Source organism: Triturus cristatus, chromosome 5_1 (genome assembly GCF_964204655.1).
Source record: "Triturus cristatus chromosome 5_1, aTriCri1.1, whole genome shotgun sequence".
NCBI classification, from domain to species: Eukaryota; Metazoa; Chordata; class Amphibia; order Caudata; family Salamandridae; genus Triturus; species Triturus cristatus.
This window is the reverse complement of record NC_140587.1, coordinates 149925730-149950404: the sequence shown is the minus strand read 5'-3', so window position 1 is coordinate 149950404 and position 24675 is coordinate 149925730. Positions and strand designations below refer to the sequence as shown.

General features: G+C 45.4%; 1 protein-coding gene across 2 annotated transcripts in view; it reads right to left on the bottom strand.

The window, feature by feature from the left end:
- LOC146830445 (phospholipase A2 inhibitor and Ly6/PLAUR domain-containing protein-like) overlaps nt 1-24675 on the bottom strand; it is a 226339-nt gene that overhangs the window by 16972 nt on the left and 184692 nt on the right. For both annotated transcript variants that reach the window (XM_085604682.1, XM_085604684.1), the window contains one exon: nt 588-737. In XM_085604682.1, the coding sequence (XP_085460808.1) occupies nt 588-737 (150 nt within the window). The remainder of the gene's footprint in view (nt 1-587; nt 738-24675) is intronic.

Sequence of the window (24675 nt, the reverse complement as noted above, 5' to 3'; positions counted from 1 at the left end):
GGGAATGCACCACAATCCATGGGTGGATGCATTGAAAAATCCATGCTCCACACAAGGAATGCCTCCCTAGGGCAGAGTAGAGCAAGCCAGTGACTTGCATTCCCTCGCATTACTCCGGATGTACCAAGCAATGCAGGGCCATGCAAGGTGGCCTTGAGTTGCTTGGTGAATCTTACTTAAGGATTCCTTTGACCTTGCAACACCATGCATAATGCAAGGGCAATGCAACCCACTTGTAAATCTGGCTTCAAGTATCCTTGAGTCCCTTTCGCAAACACTGTGGTCATTCTAAATCTTAGTTTTGATTTAGTTTGCCTCCAACCCTGTACAGAAAACCATTGCTTTTTTGTCTAGGTTTTTGTTATACAAAATACCACATCATCAGGGTATATTTGGTGAATGGGACATGATTTCTACTTTGAATTTGATGGAACCAAGCACACTGAATACATTCAGGTGGATTCTAAGAAAAAAATGAAAATTAATTAGCGTGAACATCATTCAGTTTGAAAGAAAGGACCAGAATCCAAGAAGATTGGTACATTGGGATATATAAATCATACTTAGAAAAAAACAGTTTATCTCACCAGGTCTGATTACTTTTCCGGAGAAGCTGTGGCAAGTGTTCTGCTCCCCAGTGCACTGACCTTCTCCAGTCGGTATGCAGGAGCCCGAGGACTCTTGAGTAAAACACTCGTCACATTTATAGCCATTTGGGGTATCATCCACAGCAGGCACTGAAATAAAACAGAACAGAAATTGAGAAACCTAATGTGTTCAGAAATGGGGTGCTAAGTCATGGCTAAATTCTCCCACCCTAACAACAGTAGTATTAAACACCACACTTTGTGTGAAAATAAATTAAATGTTATCTTCAAGTCATGATGCACAGAATTTATTGACGCAATTTTTGCCCGGAATAGAAAATATTTTCGGTTGACTGCTGTAGAACAGTGTGTGTTTTGGTAACTCACTAGACCTGTACATTGTGTCACTCATTTACAAGAGTCCAGCACCATTGCAGCGTATCTTTTCATGACTCTCTGGTGGCACAGGCCTCTCAATCATATCTATGAGGCTTGGCTTTGCATGACCTCATGGATATAGAGAAAGGCAAGGCAGCTCAAAGCGCTGCCTTGCCTTAATTTACATCAAGGAGGCGTTCCATGGGTGTAGCTGTGGGTGTTGCCATTCAACACCCATGGAATTTGACACTGCCCCATATTTACAAAATCACGTAAACTTGGGGCAGCACCAAAAAATGCCTCTCTATAGTAGGTGTAATGAGGAGAAATGCTTACATTTCTCCTCATTTTATCCACTTTCAATATGCGCAGCCTTCTGCAGCACATGTAGAATGAGTAAAATGCCTCTTGTGATTGTTTTTATGCATGAAGGTGTCTCTGCCAGCATAAAAACAACTGTGCCATCAGACATGCTTGTACCATGGTGCAAGGGTGCCTGTGTTGGCACTCGATTGCTAATTGTGCGGGGGCGCTAGCTGAAAGGAGAGAGATGTGCCTTATTGTGTAAATTTGGTACATTCCTTCCCTTTCGAATTGGCATAGGGCAGCGCAGCAGAATGAGACGTTGTCCTATGCCAAATCTTTGTAAATGAGGCCCAGTATTCTCCATGTCTGGGAGACTTGAGGCAACAATACACCTGCATATCAGCCATGCTCAAGAGTGCACTGTACCCTTGGGTTTCAAGGGTACCCTTGACGGACAAAGCTAAGATTAGGCTGCATGCCTTAGCGTGTATGCTGGCTCCAAACTCTACTGCATGATTCTTTATTTTAAATATTGACTTAGTTCTTTGAAAACAATTTTTTTTTAATTTTGACATTGTTTGGGGGAAATGACTATGAAGATGTACTGCTTACCTGGAGTTTGAACCTGAGCTTGTTGTTGCCCGCACATCCCATGAGTTCACATGTTGCAGATGCTTCCTTCATTTAATCTTGCACTTTGCATTTTTTTCCCTCCCCTTCCAGGAGGAGGAAGGCTCACTCTGAGCCGCCATCTTTGTGCTGGAACACTCTTGTATTTGGCAGGCATCAGTATTTAATGGGCCTGCCACTGAGGATGTGCAGCGGACGCGTGCAGAGGGTTCACCTCTAGTGTGCCAAAAGCATGCCAAAGGCAAGGCCGTCTGCACCCGTCCATGCCAGGAACACAACCATCACCAGCCAAGCTGTCCAGTCTCCCCCAGGTATCTTTATGCCCTGACCTTCTCAAAGCGCTTAACACGGCTTAAATGTACCTGTTATTTTATACCCCATAAAATCAAAGGCATACTTACGTGTCTTAAATGTAGAACCAAACTGAGAATTGTTTAGACTAGCCCTTTGATATCCGATTGCTCTCTTTGAAAACATGCCCAAGACATTAATGAAATGATCACTGACTTACAACTTTATTTTCTATTCATTACTGGGACATGGCTTAAGGAACGGTGTAACCCTAACATAGCATTAGTACTTCCTCCCAATGATACCATCTGTAGATGAGACAGAAATGAAACAAGAGGAGGAGAGCTAGTCATTATTAATCGTGAGTCTTTGCAATGTATAAACTTTCACCTCTCCTCCCTGAAAGGACCAGAAACTCTGGATTTGTGTTTCAAAATTAATGTCTCCTTCTCTTTTGCAGGGGTCCTGATCTACCGACCCCCTAGCCCCAGTTTCGAATTCCTGAAAACTTTAGGTGGTGCGTTAGGCCACCTTATGATCCGGTATTCAAATCTTACTCTTCTAGACAATTTTAATCTCCATTTAGAATGCCGCAGTAATCCTGGATTAAATAACCTCATTAAAATATTAGAAACTCTTGGACTTCACCAATTGGTCTCAGTTCCTACCCACCAGGCCTGGCCCACCATCGATAGAGTATGTTCAAATTTCACTTCTCTTACAGTCAGCACCCCAGTGACCCAAGTCTGGTCAGACTATATGCTAAGTCCATCCAACATTAACCTTGCACATTTAACCTACCCTTCTAATCAAAACCCACCCCATTACCAAGCCGTGAAGTGGCTAAGATGCTAGCTAACCCAGCATTGCCTCATTTGGCAAGAGCTACCCTACCCACTGTATCAGGTAACACCTTAGATGACACCCGACGCCTGAACACAAGGATAAGAGCGATTAGTGATGAACTAGCCCCTGTAGAGCAAGCTACAAATAAACAAAAAAACACAATTTCAGCACTCTGGTATACGCCTATACTAGCAGAACTCCACCTCCAGTGCAAACAACTGGAACAGATATGGAGAAGAGCATACAGTGCAGATGAACTGAACCTCTTCACATGAAGCAGAAAACAATACTGTCTACAAATTAAGCTAGCGAAAAAAGAGTATTTCTCTAACAAAATCTTAGATGCTCGAAATGATCAGAAAATTATTTTCGCAGTGGTAAAATCCTTTACTAACCCAAAAATGTTAGTTAAGGACATTCCTCCATCACAGATGTTATGTGACCAGATCTTGGTCTTCTTTAGACAAAACATTCTTAACATCCAAACAGAATGTAACGCTGTAAGATGTAAACCGTGATCCCACCTTCATAGAACCATCCTTCCAGGCCTTTGAGAAACTCTCACTGGATCAGTCATGTCAAGCCATCAATGCTTGTGATCGGGATCCCCCTTTGATGCATGCCCCCCCTGCCGTTCTTCACAAGGTGGTAGACATTGTTAATCCAGTAATTAACAACAACATTATTTCATCACTAACTGCAGCATAATTCCTGCTGAATGGAAACCACTTAAAAAAACAGAACATAGACCCTTCCACACTTTCCAATCTTCGTCCTATATCACTACAACCCATCCTTTGCAAAATCACAGAAAGACTTTTTAATAAACAGCTCACTGACTTCCTTGAGAAAGCCATGATATTACACCCCAGACAATCTGGCTTCTGTCCTAAACACTCAACTGAGTCTGCACTACTGGAAGTAGTAGATGCACTGAAATTAACTCTAGATAAAGGAAAAAATGCAATACTGAACCTATTGGACTTATCAGCCGCGCTTGATACCATTTTGCATGATATTCTTCTATCCAGAATCAAACAAAACATTTCCCTTTTGCCTTGTCCTGGATAAAATCCTTTCTCACCAACTGTAGATAAACAGAGACCCTAGGCCAATTACACAGGTCTCTTCTCTCAGCCCTCTTTTATTCAACATATATATGGCTCTGCTGATCTCGCTAATATCTTCGTTTAACACTGACACAACCTCATATGCAGAAGATACGCAATTGATTCTGGCCCTAGACAAAGACACGTCTAAAAAAGAGCTTAATTTTAAGCAATGTATGAGAGAGGTCATCTTGTGGATGAGATCCAATCATCTTAAATGCAGTGCGGATAAAACCAAGATCCTATTTTTTTTTTTTGTGTGCATATTTATATAGCGCGAACTCGACCCGAAGGTATTGGAGTGCTTTACATAGCATCGTATTTACATTACACATTCAGGCACGGGGAGATTAAGTGATTTGCCCAGAATCACAGGATGTGGACGCGACCTCGAGGCTCGAACCCTGGTTTCCTGCACCAGAGGCGGCAGCGCAGCCGACGGACCACATTCTCTCCCAATTGGTAGGGAAGGACAATCCCTTCAACCCGACCCAATGGTGGCTTTAAGATGCACCTGCACCACCTAATACAGTAGAGATCGCTAAGAACTTGGGGGTAAAATTTGATGTTGCTCCCTCTGGTTTCAGCCAACAGCACTTGCAGTGTCAGGAATGTGCTGCAACCGTATAAAAACCCTCAAAAGGTTTTCTGACTTTATTTCCTACTCTGATAGGAAGCCTATAGCTGTAGCACTTATCCTATCTTGATTAGACTACTGCAATAGCCTTTCCGCAGGAACAAACAAACAAGTAATAAAAAGCTACAGGTTGTACAGAATGCAGTGGCCCGTTTGGTGCTGAAAATGCCACCTCGGTCATCGGCCACTACAGCCCTCAAAACTCTGCATTTGCTGCCCATCCCACAAAACTTTTATTCAAGCTCCTGGTAATCAATTTTAGAGCCATTAGAGACTCAGGACCTAAATACCTAGCGGCTACATTCACTCATTATACTACTGCTAGGACACTCAGAAAAATCTGCTGCAGTTTTGGGAACAAGAGCATGGAACCTCATGCTCGCACAACTAAGGGTGATGGAATCAAAAACAGTTTTTAGGAAAGCACTGAAAACCTGGATATTCGGGCCATAGATGCATTCTGTTCCTCACTGGTATAACGGGAACACTTCTCATGCCTACCTGATCACCTTCACTTCTTCTGTACAGTGCCAGGATTCCCCCTTCGGAGTGACAGCTGTGCTCTATAAATATTTAAATCAAATCAAGTAAAAAGTGTTTCTGCCACAGTGGTGAGTGTTTTTTTAACCCACCCATTTGCACATCCACCGTGCCACAACAGGTCGAGAAATGTTATGGCATGGACAAAGTAGGCTCATGACCTGAGCCAGCAGACAATAGAAGGCACCACTATGAAGTATTGATTTCACCTTCAACGTGTAACAATGCTATTAAGGAGCATGCTCTCTTGTTGACATTTTTTAGACTATAAGCAGATGTAGAGCTCACTGGCACATGTAGACCTGCCTGGCCTTAGAGAGAAAGCTGTTGTGTGGAGAAGTGACACAGCAGTTTGCAACTTCCTCTTCTTGTCTGGTCTCTCTTTCAAGGCAGCAGCTAAAGGTCTCAGCGTCTCCACTGGCAGCTGCTCAAATACAGTCAGACAGTAGTGAGGGGGTGGAACTAGGCTCTGGGTGAATGGCAGCTTTCAACTGGTATTCGAAGGTTCCATGCATCTGGTGTTATGATGCAGACTCAAACACATGTAAAGTGAGGGTAATTTACTCAAAATCGACATCTGGTGGTGAGTGGACCCCTTGGAAGCCCTTGCCAGAGCACTTGGAGAGCAGGGAGAGGATCGGAAGCAGAGGACAGGATACCTGAGATCCCTTGTGAGCAAAATGGCAGTTGCTGAGCCTCTGAGGTCAACTAAGGCTGTAGCTGCTTCATAAGCAAGGGATGGAGGCCATGGTGTGGCCCAGTAGCAGGGGAGCCTCTGCGACATGGGAGTAGAGGTCTGTTGGACAGGGGTCCAGTGAAATATAGGCCAGCAATATGGGTGTATGTAGTTCCCAAAAAAGGAATACAGGTGGATAATTTAGGTAGGTCTCCATGCTACAAAGACTGAAAATGGCAACTAAACAGATGGGCCCACATCCAGGGGCACTATTCACAATACAGAGGCAGCAGCTACTACTGAAATGACCCTAAGGTGCCACTTCCAAATGGACTACGGATTACATGAACTATTGAATGCCAAGAGAGGAGAATTTGAGCAAATGAGGAAAGTGTAGTGATCTCCAGTGACACACAAGGACACAGGATTTGGAAAGAGAGCCCCAGTTTGGTGATAGAGCAGCGCATCAGAGCGGATCATGAACCGGATCCAGATATGCATAGGTACCACTGTCCTGCGATATGGGGCAGCACCATGAAGGATCCTCTGGAGGAGGTGAGGTGCAAGTCCTGGAGGAGTTGAGGTGCAAGTCCTGGAACAGGAGAGGTGGACTAGGACTCAGGGCCATGGAAAGGAGACTGGGCCTAAACTAGCCTCATGGCCTGGCTGGAGTACTCTGGACGGGCAAAATAGACCCCAGATTTTCTACAATTACCAGCGGAACCCCACCCTAACGAGTCTTGAACTTCTTAGCCATGATTCTCAGGTCATCGACTGGTCCCATTCATAGCACTGGCCTGCCATGAATGATCACACAACGTGATGACAAGCAGCAAACTGTCAATACTGCAGGAGCTCTGGAATCAGCAGTGAGAGCCATGACGAATAGAGTTACTTATAAAGCAGGATTTTTATTGAGTGCAAGGTCCGACTGGGGGCATCATTTTTACAAACAGCAGTGTTGTCCATGCCCTCTTTACAGTCAAACCCCACAGATTCCAGCTGAACGTCTCTTGTGTTCTGGGGGAGCTGGTGGACATGCCTTGTCATGGGACAGCTCCCCTTCTTTTGGATTTTTTAGCTCCCTGACCCTGAGGTGCTACACCTAGAATAAGATAACCAACTTGCCAGTTATACTTTCACTACTCTTCCTTGGTACATTTATGCTTTTTACTAAGGAGGTGACTGGTAAATTGGTCATAATGAAAAACAGTAGAGATCCTGTCAGTACACTCAGACATTACACAGTTCCAAAAATGCTTGCAAAATACAGAAGAAAGATTACCATTAGTGGAACAGAAAATTGACACATGCATAGACTGGGAACAGGATAACTGGTTCCTATAAAGAAAGATCACAGACCTTGAGGACAGAAGTCATCAAGATAGTCAGCGTTTAGTTGGCATACCTGACAAAATGGATGGAGATTACATGATCGCATTCCTGGCAAACCTTCTTCCGGAACTTCTGGTCATGATGTTTACCTCCATTAGGAAATCCATAGAGCACAGAGACTGAGGTCATGCAACACTCAACTTAAGAAGAACCCCATCAGATTAATGCCTCTTTTAGTAGGCATCAACATGCTATAATTAAATTATAACCACTGCATGGAAACATGACTTATTCTCCTTGAGCGATCACTTGGTTATAAAATTGGGATTTAGATGCCCTTTATTGGATCCGGCTATCATGCTCATCATAAACAAAGACCAAACAACAGACTTTGATGACCCAAGTCAATAGGAGAGCTGGTCTAAATCACTTGAGGAATGAACATGATTACTTATCGGCATTGTGACAACAATACATGCCATCCACAACACCTGGACATGACCCCAGAACCAAAATAACTGTGAGGAAAAGAGATTGGAGTACGTGACCAAGCAATGGGCTATGAGGTCAAAATCAAACCAACCTAATAAGTCACACCCTCCTATAGACAAATCACAATCTCCACTGAAACCCATCTGATGGTGTGGAGATTGGACCTACAGCAGATAAAGTGTTTTTTTTGTTGTTTCTGTATTTTTACATGTTATAGCGCCACATGCTCCACCTCTTATTATTATTCTCCTGCTTTTCCTTTAGGCACTGCTATCACTCTCTCAGCCATTTAACATGGCACAATATGTACTGCCAGGAATCTGCATCCTACTTACACTCATTACCTTACTGGGCCAGGAATTATTTATGTATTTATTTATTCATGAGTTTCATATAGTGCACACTTGACCCGAAGGTATCAGAGCACTTTACAGGGTAAGCACGACAATAGTAACATGAGTTACATAGAGAATAGATAAAATATACTGTGACGGTAAAAAGACTAAATGGCATACAGTCTGATATGTAAGCAAAAAAAGGAGCTAGTACGTGAGTTACATAAAGTGTAAATAAAAATGCATACCAAAATGATATAAAGGAAGAGTCCAATAGACAACAGCAAGTGCAAGAGTTACATGAAATGTAAATAAACATGCACAGCAGTATTATATACAAGAAGAATGTGATAGATAATAGGAGGTGTAATTAAGGTGGGGAGTTGTCATGGTGGGGAGAGTAGATGCACAGTGTCCCAGAGCTAGTGAACAAACTTGGCAATGTAGTACTAATGTTCATGACAACTTAGCTCTTTATAGAGAGAGCACATCAGCAATAACAAGGGGCACATGGAGAGCGAATACGAATATATAATAACAGTAAACAGGAGTAAAAGAAATAAGGTGGGAAATGTAAAACAAAATAGCAGCCAGAACCCAAGTAACATAATATGTAAATAAAAATACACATCAGTGATAAATTAAAGAAGACTTTGAAAGATAGTGAATATAACAGCTCTGAGGAAGTTGGGTAAGGGGGTTGCAAGGGTGGGGAGAGTCAATGCATAGTTTTCCCTGAGTTTTCCATGAGGTGGATATGCGTAGATTTACATGAGGGTGTAGTGAAACACAGATTCAAACCTCTGTGAGAGAGGAATTTGTTCGAGAACAAAATGTATTACTTTATTCCTGAAGAAGGATGTGGATGGTCCGCATCTGATCTCGATAAGGAGGGAGTTTTGGACATTTGGGGCCATTCAAGATGAGAATTGGTTGCAGGTTTTCTTTTTCTTGAATTTTTGTGGCTTGAGGAGTAATGCGCTCGTACTTCTGCAGGATCTGTTTCCACCCGAATGGGTCAATTTTTGTTGTGGTGCCGCGCTTTATGAGTTATGTAACAATTTTGAAATGCATCCTGGCCTCAAAAGGAAGCCAATTCAGAGCTCAAAGGTCAGGGGTGATGTGATCATTCTTTTTAGAACCTGTGATGAGCCTAGCTGTCACATTAAGTGTAGCCTTAAGAAGAGCAAGTGAGGTTTTTAGGAGGTCTACTAGAGTAGTACTACCAAAGTCTAGTTTCGAAAGCACAAGTGCATGAGTTAGAGTTGTAAGGTAAGTCTGGCGAAGGAAAGGCTTGAGTTTCCCAGGGATATGTAACTGAAGGTTAGCTCCCCTAGTGATGGTGCTGATGTGTTTTAATATATAGAGGTTATTGTCTGAAGAAATACCTAGGGAGTCGACAATGTGTGGGGTGCAATTCACTGACTATTAGCCAACTCTTACCATCAGCCACATATGCATAAGACTGGGCATCCACACAGGGGGTTTCTAGTTTAGGTCATTTTCTTTATTCCTGTCTGTCCGGTCTGCCTACCCATTTCAACCTTGGGTTCTCCTTAGCATCATGGTAAAGGTATCTAGATCACATTAAAAACTCAAGCCACCTGCATAGTGGAGTGAGATCCCCGGGCTGCGGGTTCCCACCTCAGTTACAGTTGCCCATTTGTCCCAGTTGCCTATGGGTGTGAACAAGTGAGGACAGGATCACTTCCCTTGGACTTACCCATAGACATCCTGTGGGTACCAAGTACTCAGTTCACAACATTATCATAACAGCAAACCCAGTACATTTACACAACAGTATATTTCCTTAAACACCAAAGCTATACATGTAAGGTACGACTACAAAGACACACACACCATCCTTTGCTAACTTAAACAGAGAGTGGGTCTCTCCTCCTTCATGCCCTCCAAAGAAGGACAGGCTCTGTTGAACTGTCTGTTGATAGTTTGAATGAATGTAAATGTACATACCTATTATCTCAAGAGAAAGTAAGTACTTCACTCACTATGTCTGGATGTAGCCTTCCATCAAGAACCAAACTTCTCTGACATTGAGAGTAGTAGATCATGCCATGACTGGGTATGGAGATAAGTTAATGCTGAAAAACATGGTAGCATGACCCTTCTTGCCCCTCAAGAGAGGTACAGAAAGTAATACAATAATTGCAGAAAGAAGGAATAGAGGTGCAGAAAGAGGCAAGAGGGGTGCCGAAAGAGGGACGAGGGGTAGAGAAAGAAGCACAAGTGGTGCAGAAATAAGCAAGAGACGTGCAGAAAGAAACAAAAGAAGTGCAGAAAGAAGGAACAGATGCAGAAAGGGGCAACAGGAGTGCAGAAAGAGGGAAGAGGGGTGGAGAAAGAGGCAAGGGGTGCAGAAAGAAGCATTAGAGCTGCAGAAAAAAACAAAAAGGAACAGAGGTGCAGAAAGAGGCAAGAGTGGTGCAGAAAGAACAGCGGTGCAGAAAGAGGCAAGAGGTGTGCGCAAAGGGAATAGGGGTGTGAAGGAGGCACGAGGAGTGCAGAAAGAAGCAAGTGGAGTGCAGAAAGAAGCAACAAAGGTGCAGAAAGAAGCAAGAGGGATGTACAAAGAGGGAAAAGGGGTGCAGAAAGAGGCAAGTGGGGTGCAGAAAGAAGCAAGAGATGCAGAAAGAAACTAAATAGAAAGAAAAAACAGAGGTGCAGAAAGAGGCAACAGGGGTGCAGAAAGACGGTGGATGGGTGGAGAAAGAGGCAAAAGGGGTGCAGAAAGAAGTGAGAGGTACAGAAAGAAGGAACAGAGGTGCAGAAAGAGGCAAGAGCGGTGCAGGAAGAGGGTTGTGAAAGAGGCAAGGGTGTGCAAAAAGAAGCAAGAGAGGTGCAGAAAGAAACAACATAAGTGCAGAAAGAAAGAGCAGAGGTGCAGAAAGAGGCAAGAGGGGTGAAGAAAGAGGGGAGAGGCGTACAGAACGAGGCAAAAGGGGTGCAGAAAGAAGTGAGAGGTGCAGAAAGAAACAAAAGTACAAAAAAAATGAATAGAGGTGCAGAAAGAGGCAAGAAGGGTGCGGGAAAAAGGTTGTGAATGAGGCACGAGGGGTGCTGAAAGAAGCAAGAGAGGTGCAGCAAGAAGCAACAGGGGTGCAGAAAGTGGTAAGATGGGTAGAGAAAGAGACAAAAGAAGTGCAGAAAGAAGCAACAGGGATGCAGAAAGAAGGTGGAGAAAGAGGCAAGAGTGGTGCAGAAAGAAGCAAGAGAGGTGCAGAAAGAAACAAGAGAAGTGCAGAAACAAGGAACAGAGGTACAGAGAGAGGCAGGAGGGGTCCAGAAAGAGGGGAGAGGGGTGCATAAAGAGGCAAGAGAGGTGCAGAAAGAGGCAAGCAGGGTGCACAAAGAAGCAAGTGAGGTGCAAAAAGAGGCAAAAGAGGTGCAGAAAGTACAAGAGATTTGCAGAAAGAGGCAAGAAAAGTGCAGTAAAGAAAGAAAGGTGCAGAAAGAAGCAAAAAAAATGCAGAAAGAGGCAAGAGATGCACAGAAAGAAGCAAGAGCGGCGTGCCCACAATTAGTACAATTTAGCACCCACATTTAGCAATAATTAAGAGGTGACCATTCTAGGTTGGCAAAGGACATTCCACCACGCTGTAAGATTTGTTGATGCATTTTTGGTAACGTTTGAGGTGTTTGAGCTAGAAACAAGGCTTTTTTGTTCAAATCTGCAGATTAGGCAGCACATGATGGATTATGTGGCTAATGCGGAAAATGTATAATTGTGCGAAAGTCGGTGCAGCCAAATAGTCACATACTTCCAGTGGCCCTGCTCATACCTCTGACTAGGTCCTGAAGTGCTCCCCAGTGATTTCTTCTTTTTTTGTCTCATTGAGTTCATAGTTTAGCTTCTATGGAAACAAGGAAGACTAAACCTGAGGTTACCACTCCACAACACAGACTACCATTCCGCATATTTGCTCTCCATAACACATAATTCCACTCTACATAATTCCTATACACTAAATACCTCATACTTTCTATCCACACAATAACACTACACACAATGCACATCCACTCAACTCCAAAAAACACTAGTAAAAAACATTTATAACGACAATAGCCCTAACTTTTGGAAATGCGAGACCTATTACATTACAAATGCTTCATTAACTGGTAGTCGCGTTTGCGGAGTGGTCGAGAATGGGTGCTGGGCCTCCAACCAGTGCTCAGGAATTCCGCTGCTTAGAACATACAGGAGGTACCGGTACCAGGAGGGCTTCTTGGCCCCCAAAGAGTAAAGCAGACGTCATCCCCCAACCCATAGTGAGCCAGGAGGCACATTTGCAGAGTGGTGGAGAAAGGGGGGCATGGCCTCCGAAAACCTCATAGCAATGCCACAGTGTGAGACTTACTGGAGGTAACAGGAAGGTTAGTGGGCAATCCTTGGGGGCCAAATGTCCCTCCTATTACCTCCAGTAAGTCCCATACAGCAGCATTGATAAGTGCTCATAGCAGGCCACGCCCCCTTTGCCCACCATTCTGCAAACTCACTCCCTGCCACGCTCTAGGAAGGGGGTTAAAGTCCCTTTTGGTGCTGGGGGTCCTTAGGGACCAACTAGCCTACCTGATACCTCCAGTATGCCCCAGATAGAGTGATTGCTGAGAGGTGAACATAGGCCACGCACCCTTTCTCCACCACTCTGCAAACACATGTCCTGGCATGCTCTTGGTTGGGGGATGAAGTCCCCTTGCTGCCTGAGGGTCCCTGGGGGCCAACTAGCCCTCCTGTCATCTCTAGTAAGCCCCACACATCTGAATTGCTTAGAGTGATCCGAGGCCACGCCCCCTTTTTTACACAGCTCTGCATAGGTGTGCAGAGAGGGAGCGGGACCTCTGGCGAGTTGCCGGGTTTCTTTTTTTCTTTTAGGTAGGAGGGCTGTTTGGCCTTCCCTTCCATTAACCCTTTTGGGCCCCGCGGACCCCACCCCCGGGGCATTGCCTTACTCATTTTTCCCCAAAAAGTTAAAAATTTGAAAAGGGAGAGGGGTGCGTAACGCCCCACTCTCCAGCCGATTACGGCATCGGGGACCCCAACCCCTGGGGCTGGGCCTTGATTTTTATTTTTTATTTATAGGGGAGGGAGGATGTATGCCCCCCTCCCTAGGCCGGTTTTGGCCCCGGGGACCCTATCCCTCAGGGCCCAGCAAAACCTTTTTTTAAAGACTAATGTCCCTGGGGACCCCATACCTGGGGCCTGGCCTCTTAGATGGGAATTGCGGGGGAAGCCCCAATGCCCCCACAGTCCCAGTTGGTGCCCCGCCTCCTGCGGGAGCCGGCATTGCTTTTGGACAAGGGGAGCTACTAACAAGCAGCTCCCCTTGTCCAAAGGCAATCCTGCTTTGCTTCTTGGAAGCAAGAGCAGGTTTCCTGCTTGCGCTTCCAAGAAGCAAAGCAGCGGTAGCTATTGCAGGGTGGGAGCCGTTCTCCTGCCCTTCCATAGCAAGTGGCAATGTCACGGGGTGGGCACCCCAGCACATTGCAGGAGCCGGCTCTGGGGGGTGGCGGTCCCAAGGGCCATAGAGGGTGCAAAGCCCCAGGGAGGTGGTGGTCCCTGGGGATGTGCCTCCTGCATGTAATCAGCATGGCCCTGGGGAGGTGGCTGTCACCGGAGCTGCAGGGGCACCTGTGGGCCTCTTCACTATATTTGTTATTACCCCCTTGATCGGGCCCACCCGGAGGCTTAATTAAATGAAGCACAGGAGGCAGCGCTTCGTTTTTTTTTCTGAGGGATTCACACCCCCAGCGCATATTCTGCAGATTGTTCTTTTTTTTTAATGCTTTTTTTTCACCTGGGGTCCTTGTGGGACCCCCTGAGCAGGCCTAGGGGGTCACGGTGTTTCTACCCTATCCCCTTTTCTTGTTGTTTATCTTTTTTTCCTGTTTTCTTGTGACTCGGTTCTACATTCTTGTTTGGAGTGTTGACAGCCAATCAAAATGAAGCAAAGTCAAAACAGTCTTTATTTTGATCGTTCAGATCATAAAAGACACAAATAATATTTACAATATTACTTTAAGACTGAAAAGTCTAAATAGATTTATGTACAAGAGCTATGGTACAGTGACTACCCTTGAAAATAGGCAATGTAATTCTTAATGTATATAGTGCATTATTAAGACAAAGTAAAAAAAAAATGGGTTATAAGACAGTCATGTAAAACATTAAAAGATTAATAAAAACAGTGAAGCACATCGGTACAGCTACTTTACTTAACTGCCATTCAAGGACATACTTCCATTTCATAAGATGATAAAACATTCTATTGAATAAGATGTGTTCCTAGTGACTATAAATACAGGTCCCGCTAAGCAGAGAGTATTAAGCAAAAAGACTGTAATCATGGTTCTATGTGAGCATTGTTACCTTTTATTAGCTCTTGCTTCTTCAGATTAGCATGAATACCCCACATACAGCTAAAACATTTGGCCATGGCTATCGCTTTGGACTCTTGAGTATTGGTCTTCAGTATACGGATAGCTATAGCGCTTGACCTGGTACCCAGGTTGGAGCATATTGGCTTTAGCCATTTGTCCCTGGGGGACTTGTATGCTGGACACACAAATAAAATATGGGGAATTGACTCGTCCTGCTCAAGACAGGATACACATTTGTTTTCCGATGGATTATGCCATTTCTGTGTGAACGATTTAACAGGGAGTGTGCCTACCCTAAATTGGTGGAATAGCTTCCTGTCACTGAGTTTGGTTAAAAAATCCCAGTAATCCTCAAACAAGGTATCATGTTTGTGCTCCATGAAAATGCGGGACAAACAGGTATTCTTAGAAGATTCGTAAGCTATTTACCTTGACCATGATCCAGTACGCTTCCTTAACATCTTTTTCAGAGGGAAAGGGACTACCTGCTGGATCCTTCCATAGGTGTCTCAAACCCATGTTGACCAGTGTGCACTTTACCTTTTGTAACCAAGGGATCTTACATGATAAATCAGCCTCTCTAACATCTTTTAACGCGTTCGCATAAAATGACAACTCCGGAGTAGACCAAAGCCTTCTCCAGAATGCTAAAGGTCTATAACGGGCCTCCTACTCGAAGGTACCACAACCCAGATCTGAATAAAGAGGCTTAAGTGGGGTAGATTGCGGGAGACCAGTGAGGGCTCTGACAAATTTATTCTGGGCTGTAGCTAAAGATGTCAAATTATCGAAGCCCCAGAGCTCGGCACCATATAAAATTGATGCCCTAACCTTGGTATAATAAATCTTTAAATCGGGCCCTACCGGCTTCGTTTGAGAGAGCCTCAGTTCTTTTATTAGTGCTCCTGTCAATTGGGCGTGCTTAAGGGCCATTAAGTCGATTCGGGGCTTCCAGTTTAGCTTCCTGCCTAGAGCAATCCCAAATACGTAAATACATCAGTTTGTTCAAGTTGTACCTTATTCATAACAACCCTCCCTTTAATCACTTTGTGTTTGTAGAGGACCATAAATTTGTTTTTCTCCACATTAACCACCAACTCATGGTCACCACAGAAATCCTCAAATCTTTTCAGTGCATGCTGCAACCCTGCTTGTGTTTTTGAGATAATAAGGGTATCATCCGCGAACATAAGAACAAAAGTTACTTACCTGTAAACTGTGGTTCTCCAGTATTGGTGTCTTTCATAGATTCACATGCTTGAATATTCCCCGTCGTCAAAGTGGGAGTCCCATGGTACATCACATAGCAATGTAGCAATAACACAACCATAGATAGGTAAGAACAAGCATTTGAAATGCAATAGGTCTCGCATTTACATGAGTTTAGGCTATTGGCATCGTAAATGACAAGGGGCCTCATGTAGGTAGCCCAATACCGGTCGGTAACGGCCGATTTTCGGTAATTATACCGTTACCGACCGGTATTTAGGCTTTTGCAATGTAGGGGGCACATTACAGGATTCGGTAATTTACCGAATCGGTAAAATTACCGATTCGGTAATTTTACCGATTCGGTAAATACCGAATCCTGTAATGATATGTAGGGGGAGTGTGTGGGTGTCGTGTGGAGTCGGTATTTACCACCAACTAATAGTTGGTGGTAAATGAAGAATGGCTCTGTAAATGCATTTTCATGCGCTTAGAAGTGTGCAATGTGGCAGACATACATGCCCTTAGGGCATGTATGTGTGCCACATGTGCACACATGCAGGAATCAGGGGTGCAACAGGGTGTCAATGTGACACCCTGCCACCCTTGATTGTGCTCCCCCCATTACCGAATCGGTATTTACCGATTCGGTAATGAGGCATACCTTCCCATTGATTCAATCAATGGGAAGGTATGCCTCATTACCGAATCGGTAAATACCGATTCGGTAATTACCGAATTTCTACGAATCGGTAATTTTTACCGCAGGAATACCTACATAGCATTTACCACTTCATAAATACCGAATCGGTATGATTCGGAATTTATGAAGTGGTAAATGCCAGGCCACCTACATAAGGCCCAATATGTTTTATTTATGTTTCAAAAACCAAAAGATAAATAAAAGGAATTGGGCCATATGTAGGAAGCCCAATACCGGTCGGTAACGGCCGATTTTCGGTAAATATCCCGTTACCGACCGGTATTCAGGCTTTTGGTATGTAGGGGGCACATTTCAGGATTCGGTAATTTACCGAATCGGTAAAATTACCGAATCGGTAATTTTACCGATTCGGTAAATACCGAATCCTGAAATGATATGTAGGGGGAGTGTGTGGTTGTTGTGGGGATTCGTTATTTACCACCAACTAAAAGTTGGTGGTAAATGACGAATTGCTATAAAAAAGCATTTCTTTGCACTTTGAAGTGTGCAATGTGGCAGACATACATGCCCTTAGGGCATGTATGTGTACCACATGTGCACACCTGCTGGAATCAGGGGTGCAACAGGGTGTCACTGTGACACCCTGCCACCCTTGATTGTGCTCCCCCCATTACCGAATCGGTATTTACCGATTCGGTAATGGTAACTGGCTTCCCATTGATTCCTATGGGCCTCCTGGCCCATAGGAATCAATGGGAAGCCAGTTACCAGTACCGAATCGGTAAATACCGATTCTAAATTACCGACCCATTCCGAATCGGTAAATATTACCGATGGATTACCTACATAGCATTTACCACTTCATAAATACCGAATCGGTAAAATTCGGTATTTATGAAGTGGTAAATGTTAGGCTACCTACATATGGCCCATTGTCATTTACAATGTCAATAGCTGAAACTCGCGTAAATGCGAGACTGGTTGCATTGCAAATGCTTGTATTTTTGGTGCAATCGAAATTATGTAAATCCATCAAGAGGTGGTGCTTTAGCGAAATGGCATTCATCTCACAGACTCCATTCACGGGCCTGCAAGTGGGGGCTGAGAGGTGGACTTCATGGGCTGGTATAATATAGCCTTCTAAAACCACCCCTCTAAGTGAAAGGGTGTGCTTTAAGGAAACGCCCACGGCCTTATGCCCATACCAATTCTGTGAGTGACATACATGCCAACATTTTAGGAGGGGAAAGATTGATATTATAAAAAAAATGTGTTTCTCTCTCTGACTTCTATTGAAGCAGGTGAATTTCAGACGGGAGAGAGCCAAAATAAAAGCGATTTTTCTCCCGCATGAATCAGGTCTATTGGCATGTATGCTTGTGGACAAGCTTCAAGGTTGGTGCTGCTAACAAATCATTGTTGGGTAGGTAAATAATGCCCGATCTCCTCTTCTCCTGGGTTAACACATTTTGTTCACAACACCCATTCAACACTCGGGAGGTAACAGAAACCAACAACAAGTATTTGCAAGCTACGTGTGATGTTGCCGTCTTGGAAGCCGGTTCGCTTCTACTATGGCATTTATGGTCCCACTAGGATTTGAAATCGGAAGGGATTCAGGGCAGCAGGCTGCGGTGAGCGATGCATTACTACAAGGTCTGCTCCAATCCCAGGTAATCACCAAAGTACTTCTACATGGGCCCACAGAGCTGGAGCAAGACGCTACGAGGTCAGGGCTCGCCCGCGTCTACTGAATTTGCAAGATACCTCGTGAGGGTCCGGTGCGGTGTCGGCGGTCCTTAGTCACAGGGCCAGCATTGCTGTACGTTGTCCCTCTCCTGCAGACTGGATGAGGGGGGCGTGGACGTTGCAGTGAGGCTTCTCGGGCTGGGGTTGAGGCACACAGTCGTCTGGCTTGCACTGCTTCATGAGAGTGCACACCCAGCGCGTCTCAATTGTCAGAGCCACAGGGAGGCTGGATCGGAGCACACGCCAGTGCTTGTAGTCAGGCCCGCGGGTCCTCCAGCGCTCGTAAACCAAGATACAGGATCTGGACACACAAACACTGATCGTAGCCCATAGCTCTGCTTGTATGCAGGATTGCGGGTCCTGAAGCACACGTAACCCAAGAGGCTGGACTGGGGCACAAGTCGGCATGGAGCGCAGAACAGCCTCCGTAGTAGAATTAAACAAGGCGGAAGAGATGTGGTAGGGCAGGGAGCGAGACGCCGTGAGCGTGCACAACTGCTGTCCGGCTGCGAGAAGAGACGGCGTGCGTGGTGCGCGTGAGACGCCATGAGCGTGTACATCTGCTGTCTGGCCACAAGCTCGCATCGCCAGAAAAGAGACGCCGTGAGGGTGCACATCAGCTGTCTGGGGAAAGTGCACATGTCCTGTCCCTCTTCCGAACTCAAGTCGGCAACAATAGATCGCTAGGCGAGACCTAAAAAACCATAGAGTAGCATTGAATCATAGAACTTTTAGATAGAAAAAACTTGTCACTTTTATAACATATTACAGTCATTGTGAATAGTCCAGACTCCAGCCAATCAGGAGTTAGCACCCTCCAGAATGTTCTTCTCAGAGGCTCAGGCCCTCAGATTTTCGTAGCACAAGAGTAACAAAGAGTCAAGGAGAAGAGGAGAGCCTCTGAGGGGAGGAGGGTGGGTCGCATGTGAATCTATGAAAGACACCAATTCTGGAGAACCACAGTTTACAGGTAAGTAACTTTTGTTCTTCTCCAGTATTGGAGTGTCTTTCATAGATTCACATGCTTGAATAAGAATAGTAAGCAATGATACCAAGATAATTCAAGGTACATATAAAATCATCATAATACACAGTACAAAGAGATACTGAAACATAAAGGCAAAAAATGGTACCTTGTATACAAGAGGAGGGAAGCAACAGAAGCTCACCTTACTTGAAGAGATTACGTAGGACCGCTTGTCCCACGGCTGAATCAGCGTTGTCAGCAGCTTCCAGGGAGTAATGTTTGGTAAAGGTGTGCCTGCTGGACCATGTTGCAGCCCTGCAGATGTGTTGAAGCGGCACACCAGCAAATAGCGCAGTAGAAGAGGAAACATGTCTGGTACAATGCGCTCAAACATTTGCAGTAAGTGGCTTCCCAGCTTGCTGATGGCAAAAGGCAATTGTAGTCGATATCCAGCGTGCAATATTCTGTTTGGTGACTGGATGTCCCTTTCGCATCCGTCCGTAGGCCACAAAACGTTGATCAGACTTACGGATACTAGCTGTCCTTTGAAGATAAAATTTCAGACATCTCTTGATATTTAAAGAATGGAGAGTCCTCTCTGCTGACGTTTGAGGATTAGGAAAAAACGTTTGTAAAATGACTGGCTCATTAAGATGGAAATCCGATGGCACTTTGGGGATAAAGGCCGGATTTGTGCGGAGCAAGACAGAGTCCTTGGTGAATTGAAGAAAATACGGTTTAGTAGTAAACGCCTGTATGTCACTGACTTGACGTGAAGAAGTGAGAGCCAACAGCAGCGAAGTCTTCCATGTAATGAATTTTAGATCGACTTTATGGATGTGCTCAAACGGTGGCTTCATGAGTTGTGCCAATACAATGTTTAAATGCCAAGGAGGAGGCGGTCGACGAATTGGAGGAAACATTCTAAAAAGGCCCTTGAAGAACTGTTGAATTACTCTGGAGGAGTAAAGAGAGGTGGAACCATCCTGTCGAAATCTTGAGATTGCTGCCAGAAAAACCTTAAGAGTAGAATGCGAGAGGCCAGATTTTGCTAGATGTAAAAAGAAAGGCAAAAGTTGGTCTGGTGTGGAATGAACAGGATGTACTTGAGCAGCGTCGCACCATGGACAGAAACGTTTCCATTTGAGCTTGTATGTTTTCATAGGGGAGGGTGCTCTAGCCTTAGTATGAACTTCCCTGCAGTCGGAAGGAATGTTTAAATTGGCAAACTCATAGTGCTCAGGTTCCATGCCGCTAAGCGAAGAGAGGCTGGGTTGGGATGACAATCCTGTCCCCGATCCATGGTCAGAAGGTCCGGAAGTGGGCGGAGCAGAATCGGGTCGCATTGCGATAGGAGCAGGAGTTCCTTAAACCAGACTTGTCGAGGCCACCTGGGAGCTATTAGCAGAATGCGGCAAGGTTCTTTCTTCATTCTCCGAAGAACCCTGGAGACCAGAGGAATCGGCGGAAAAGCGTAGGCATATATTTTTGACCAGTTCATCAAAAAGGCATTCCCGCACGACTCTGGTTGGGGAAGCCAACTTGCGTAAAAGGAGCACTTGCAGTTCAGATCGGTTGCGAACAGATCCAGATCCGGTGGGCCCCATAACCGAAAGATGCGATCCAGTGTGGGTTGATGCAATTCCCACTCGTGATTGGACGAGGTTGACCTGCTTAGAGAGTCCGCTAGAATGTTGGATGCTCCCGGAACATGCACTGCCGTCAGAGTGATTTGATTCTGGATTGCCCAATCCCAGATTTGTTGAGCTTGAAGTGATAGCAAGATGGACCGTGTGCCCCCCTGTTTGTTGATATAGTGCATGCATGTTGTGTTGTCCGTCCGGATCAACACCGAATCTCCCTGGATGATGGCGCGAAAAGCCTTGAGCGCAAGAAAAATGGCAAGTAACTCCAGAAGGTTGATGTGCCAGGTCATTTGGTGGGCATTCCACCGTCCTTTTACTGTGAGGTCCTGAAGGTGTTCTCCACACCCTTCGAGAGATGCGTCCGTTGTGAGAGTGAAACTTGGAGTGTCTCCCAGAAACAGACGACCGGAAGAAAAGTTGTTTCGAGAGTCGACCACAACAGAGCCGTTTTCTTCTGAGATGTGACCTTGATCATATCGTTGAAGGATCCTGAGACTTGAGCCCATTGCTTGTCGAGTTCTTCCTGGATGGGCCTCATTTTCAGGCAGCAGTGAGGGACTAGGGGAATGCAAGAGGACAACATCCCTAGGAAGGACTTCAACTGCCAAACAGAAACAGACTTTTTAACCAGGATGGCCCCCAAAAACGTCCTGAGCGGGGACAAATTGAGACTTGTCCATGTTGAACGTAAGACCCAGAGACTGGAAGAGGGATCTGCAAAGTAGAGTATGTCGGGATGCCAGTTCGAACGACCATGCCTTTAGAAGGCAGTCGTCCAGATAAGGAAAAATTTGTACTCCTTGTAGACGAAGATAAGCTGCCACCGGTGCGAGGACTTTGGTAAACACTCGGGGAGCAGAACGAAGGCCAAATGGAAGGGCCTTGAATTGGAAATCTCTCCCGGCCACTCTGAGGAATTTTTTGTGTCTGGGCAGAATAAGAACATGAAAATAAGCATCTTGAAGGTCCAGTGTGGTCATGTACTCTCCTTGGGATTGTAAAGGAAGGACCTCCTGAAGAGACAACATGCGGAATGTTTGCTTCTTGATGTATCTGTTTAGGGCGCGTAGGTCCAGAATAGGGCGCCATTCTCCCAACTTTTTCTGTATAAGGAAGAACCGCGAATAGAATCCTCTGCCCCTTCGTAAGTTCGGAACCACTTCGATCGCGCCTTTTCTCAATAAGATTTTCAGTTGACCTAAAAGTTCCTTCAGATGGGCAGGAGGAGGACCTCTGGGCGGAGAATTGGGAGGGATCTTTACAAACTCTAGAGCGTGCCCCCTGCGCACAATATCTAGAACCCATTGATCGGTAGGAATCAGTGACCATTTGAGTAGAAGCGGGAGATTCAACCTCCAACCTTTGCGAGGGTGGGAGGCATCAAGAATGGCAGATGGAAAAAGTCATTGTTTCTTGGAGGAATCCCTTCCTCTATAAGGGGATTTATCTCTGTACTGTCTGTAAGATGCGGCTGGCGGGTGTCTGTACGATTGTTGATTCTGGAAGGAGTAACGTTGTTGGCCTTGAAAAGAATTGTATTGTCAATATTGATTGGAACCTCCCCGAAAGGAAGAGGAGGAGCCACGACCCCTCGCACCCTGAAACGGCTGTTGAAGTGTGCCGAGAGTACGAGCAGTGTCGGTGTCCTTCTTTATCGTCTGAAGGGCATCATCGATGTGTTGGCCAAACAGTGATTCACCATCATAAGGCATGTCCAATATTTTCGTCTGCACCTCTTGACAGAAAGAAGTGGCTTTTAACCAGCCCTGCCACCTGAGGACAGCAGCACCTGCCAGTTGTCGTAAACCGGTAGAAGACACGTCAACAGCACAATCAATAATCTCCGAGGAAATCCTTTCCCCTTCTTGAAGAATCTTCAGCGCTTCTGCTTTAGAAGGTTCTGGTAGTAAATCTACAAGGGAAGCATTGTCCGACCACATTTGTCAGTCATTACGGCCGAGGATAGCTAGGGAATTGGCCGCTCGTACTGTAGTTGCCGCCATAGAGGAGAATTTCTTACCAATGGCGTCAAGGCGTCTTCCCTCACGTCCGGAGGAGCCGATACTGGAGACGAGGGATTCCTGGCACGAGGTTGTGCTGCCTGAGTAATAATGGAATCAGGTTTCAGCTGTGCAATAATTTCGGTTCTTGTTTTTTTTATCTAGTCGTGGAAGGACAGCAGGAATGGAATTAGGGTATTGCATGAGTTTGAAACCCTCTTGCCAAATAAAATCGATGATGGAAATAGCACGCACTTGTTTCTGTGGCTGATCTTTAAAGCCATACAAGAAACAATCCTCCTCTTTAGTGACCATAGGGAGGTGAAATCTCTTTGCCGCCCTTTCCATGAGGACATGAAATCCAACTATGTCCACGGGTGGAGAATCAAGAAGAGCTGGAGTGGTGGGGGACGGCGTTTGAATTTGATAATTGTCCCATTCATACAGCTCACCCTCCTCTCTGTCATCATCATCCTCATCAATGACTTGAGGAGTGTCTTGGTGATGTAATCTGGACGCCAAAGTAGAAGGCGTAGAAAGCGGTTCTGTAGTAACCGAAGGTGGAAGAGGCGCTTGCAGTGCTGTCGAAGCCTGGACTGAGTTTGGAAAACGTCTGTAATAGTCATCCAGCATGAACTGAAGGTTGGAAATAAGGGACATAGGCATCTGCGCCATTGGAATATCTGGTGCAGGCTGTTGGCACGGTCTGAAAAGTCCTCATACTCCTGGTCGTCATCAAAATCCTGACATTTAATTAGAAGCTCAGAGGGACTGCAAGCAGCCCTAAATGTGTCATCCTCCTCCGATTCATCGTCACCAAGGTCAGAAGAGAACAGTTCTGCTGGAGGATGAGAAGCAGTTTGGATTGGCGTCAAAGTATCCAAAGAAGAACATCGCCGTTGAAGCAGAGAACCTGAAGACTTCAAAGGAACCAGATCCATGGATGCAGCCGTTGACACTGTCGCCGTCGACGAGAGGAGTTGGCGTTGAGCCGGCGTCAACGCTGTCGCCATCGACGAGAGACGTTGCTGTTGAGCCGCCGTCGACGAAGCCGCCGTCGACGAAGCCACCGCCGACGACGAAGCCATCGGCGTCAACGCCATCGTCGATGGAGCTGACGCTTTAGTCGATAAAGAAGTGCGTGTCGACGAATGATTCTTCTGCTTGTTAGACGCCGTCAACGAAGTCAAAGGCATCGTAGACGACAGAGGCCTCACCTTCACTGACACTAACGTCGACGGTGATGTCGCCAACGACAGGATCATAGCCGGCATCATAGATGAAGAAGTTGAATCGTCGCTGTAGAAGTGACGACAGCAGTCCTCGTCGACGGAGGAAGCGACGACGAGCTTGTTGATGAGATAACCAGTTTTTTAGGGAAAAACTGCTCAGATCGGGTCTTGGATGCCTGAGAGTCAGATCTTGAGGGAGTAGAGGGTGTAGATAGACTCTGAGGGGCAGGAGACACCCCTTTTGAAGTTAAAGGCCGGTCAGTGGACTTGACAACATGATGTTTCTTCGCCACCTTAGTCTTAGGAGAAACCTTCTCCAACTCACTGGCTCTCTTCAAAGATGAAGTAGTCCGGACTAAGGAAACACTCTCCACATCTGATAGGGGGTTATCCATAGTCTTCAACTTCTGTAGCCATAGAAGGAGACGCCCCTCCCTGTTCTTAAGGGTCTTTTGAGGGAAAGTCCTGCAAATTTTACAATCCTTTACCTGGTGGTCAGGGTAGAGGCAATAAATGCACTTCTTATGAGGGTCCTTAGAATGAAGTCACTGTTTTCCTCATGTCCCGCAAGGTGTGAAGAGGGACTTCTTGGTTGTGGACATGACAAAAAATTGTTCTTTGAGAAGAAAAATGAGAAGAAACTGAGCAGA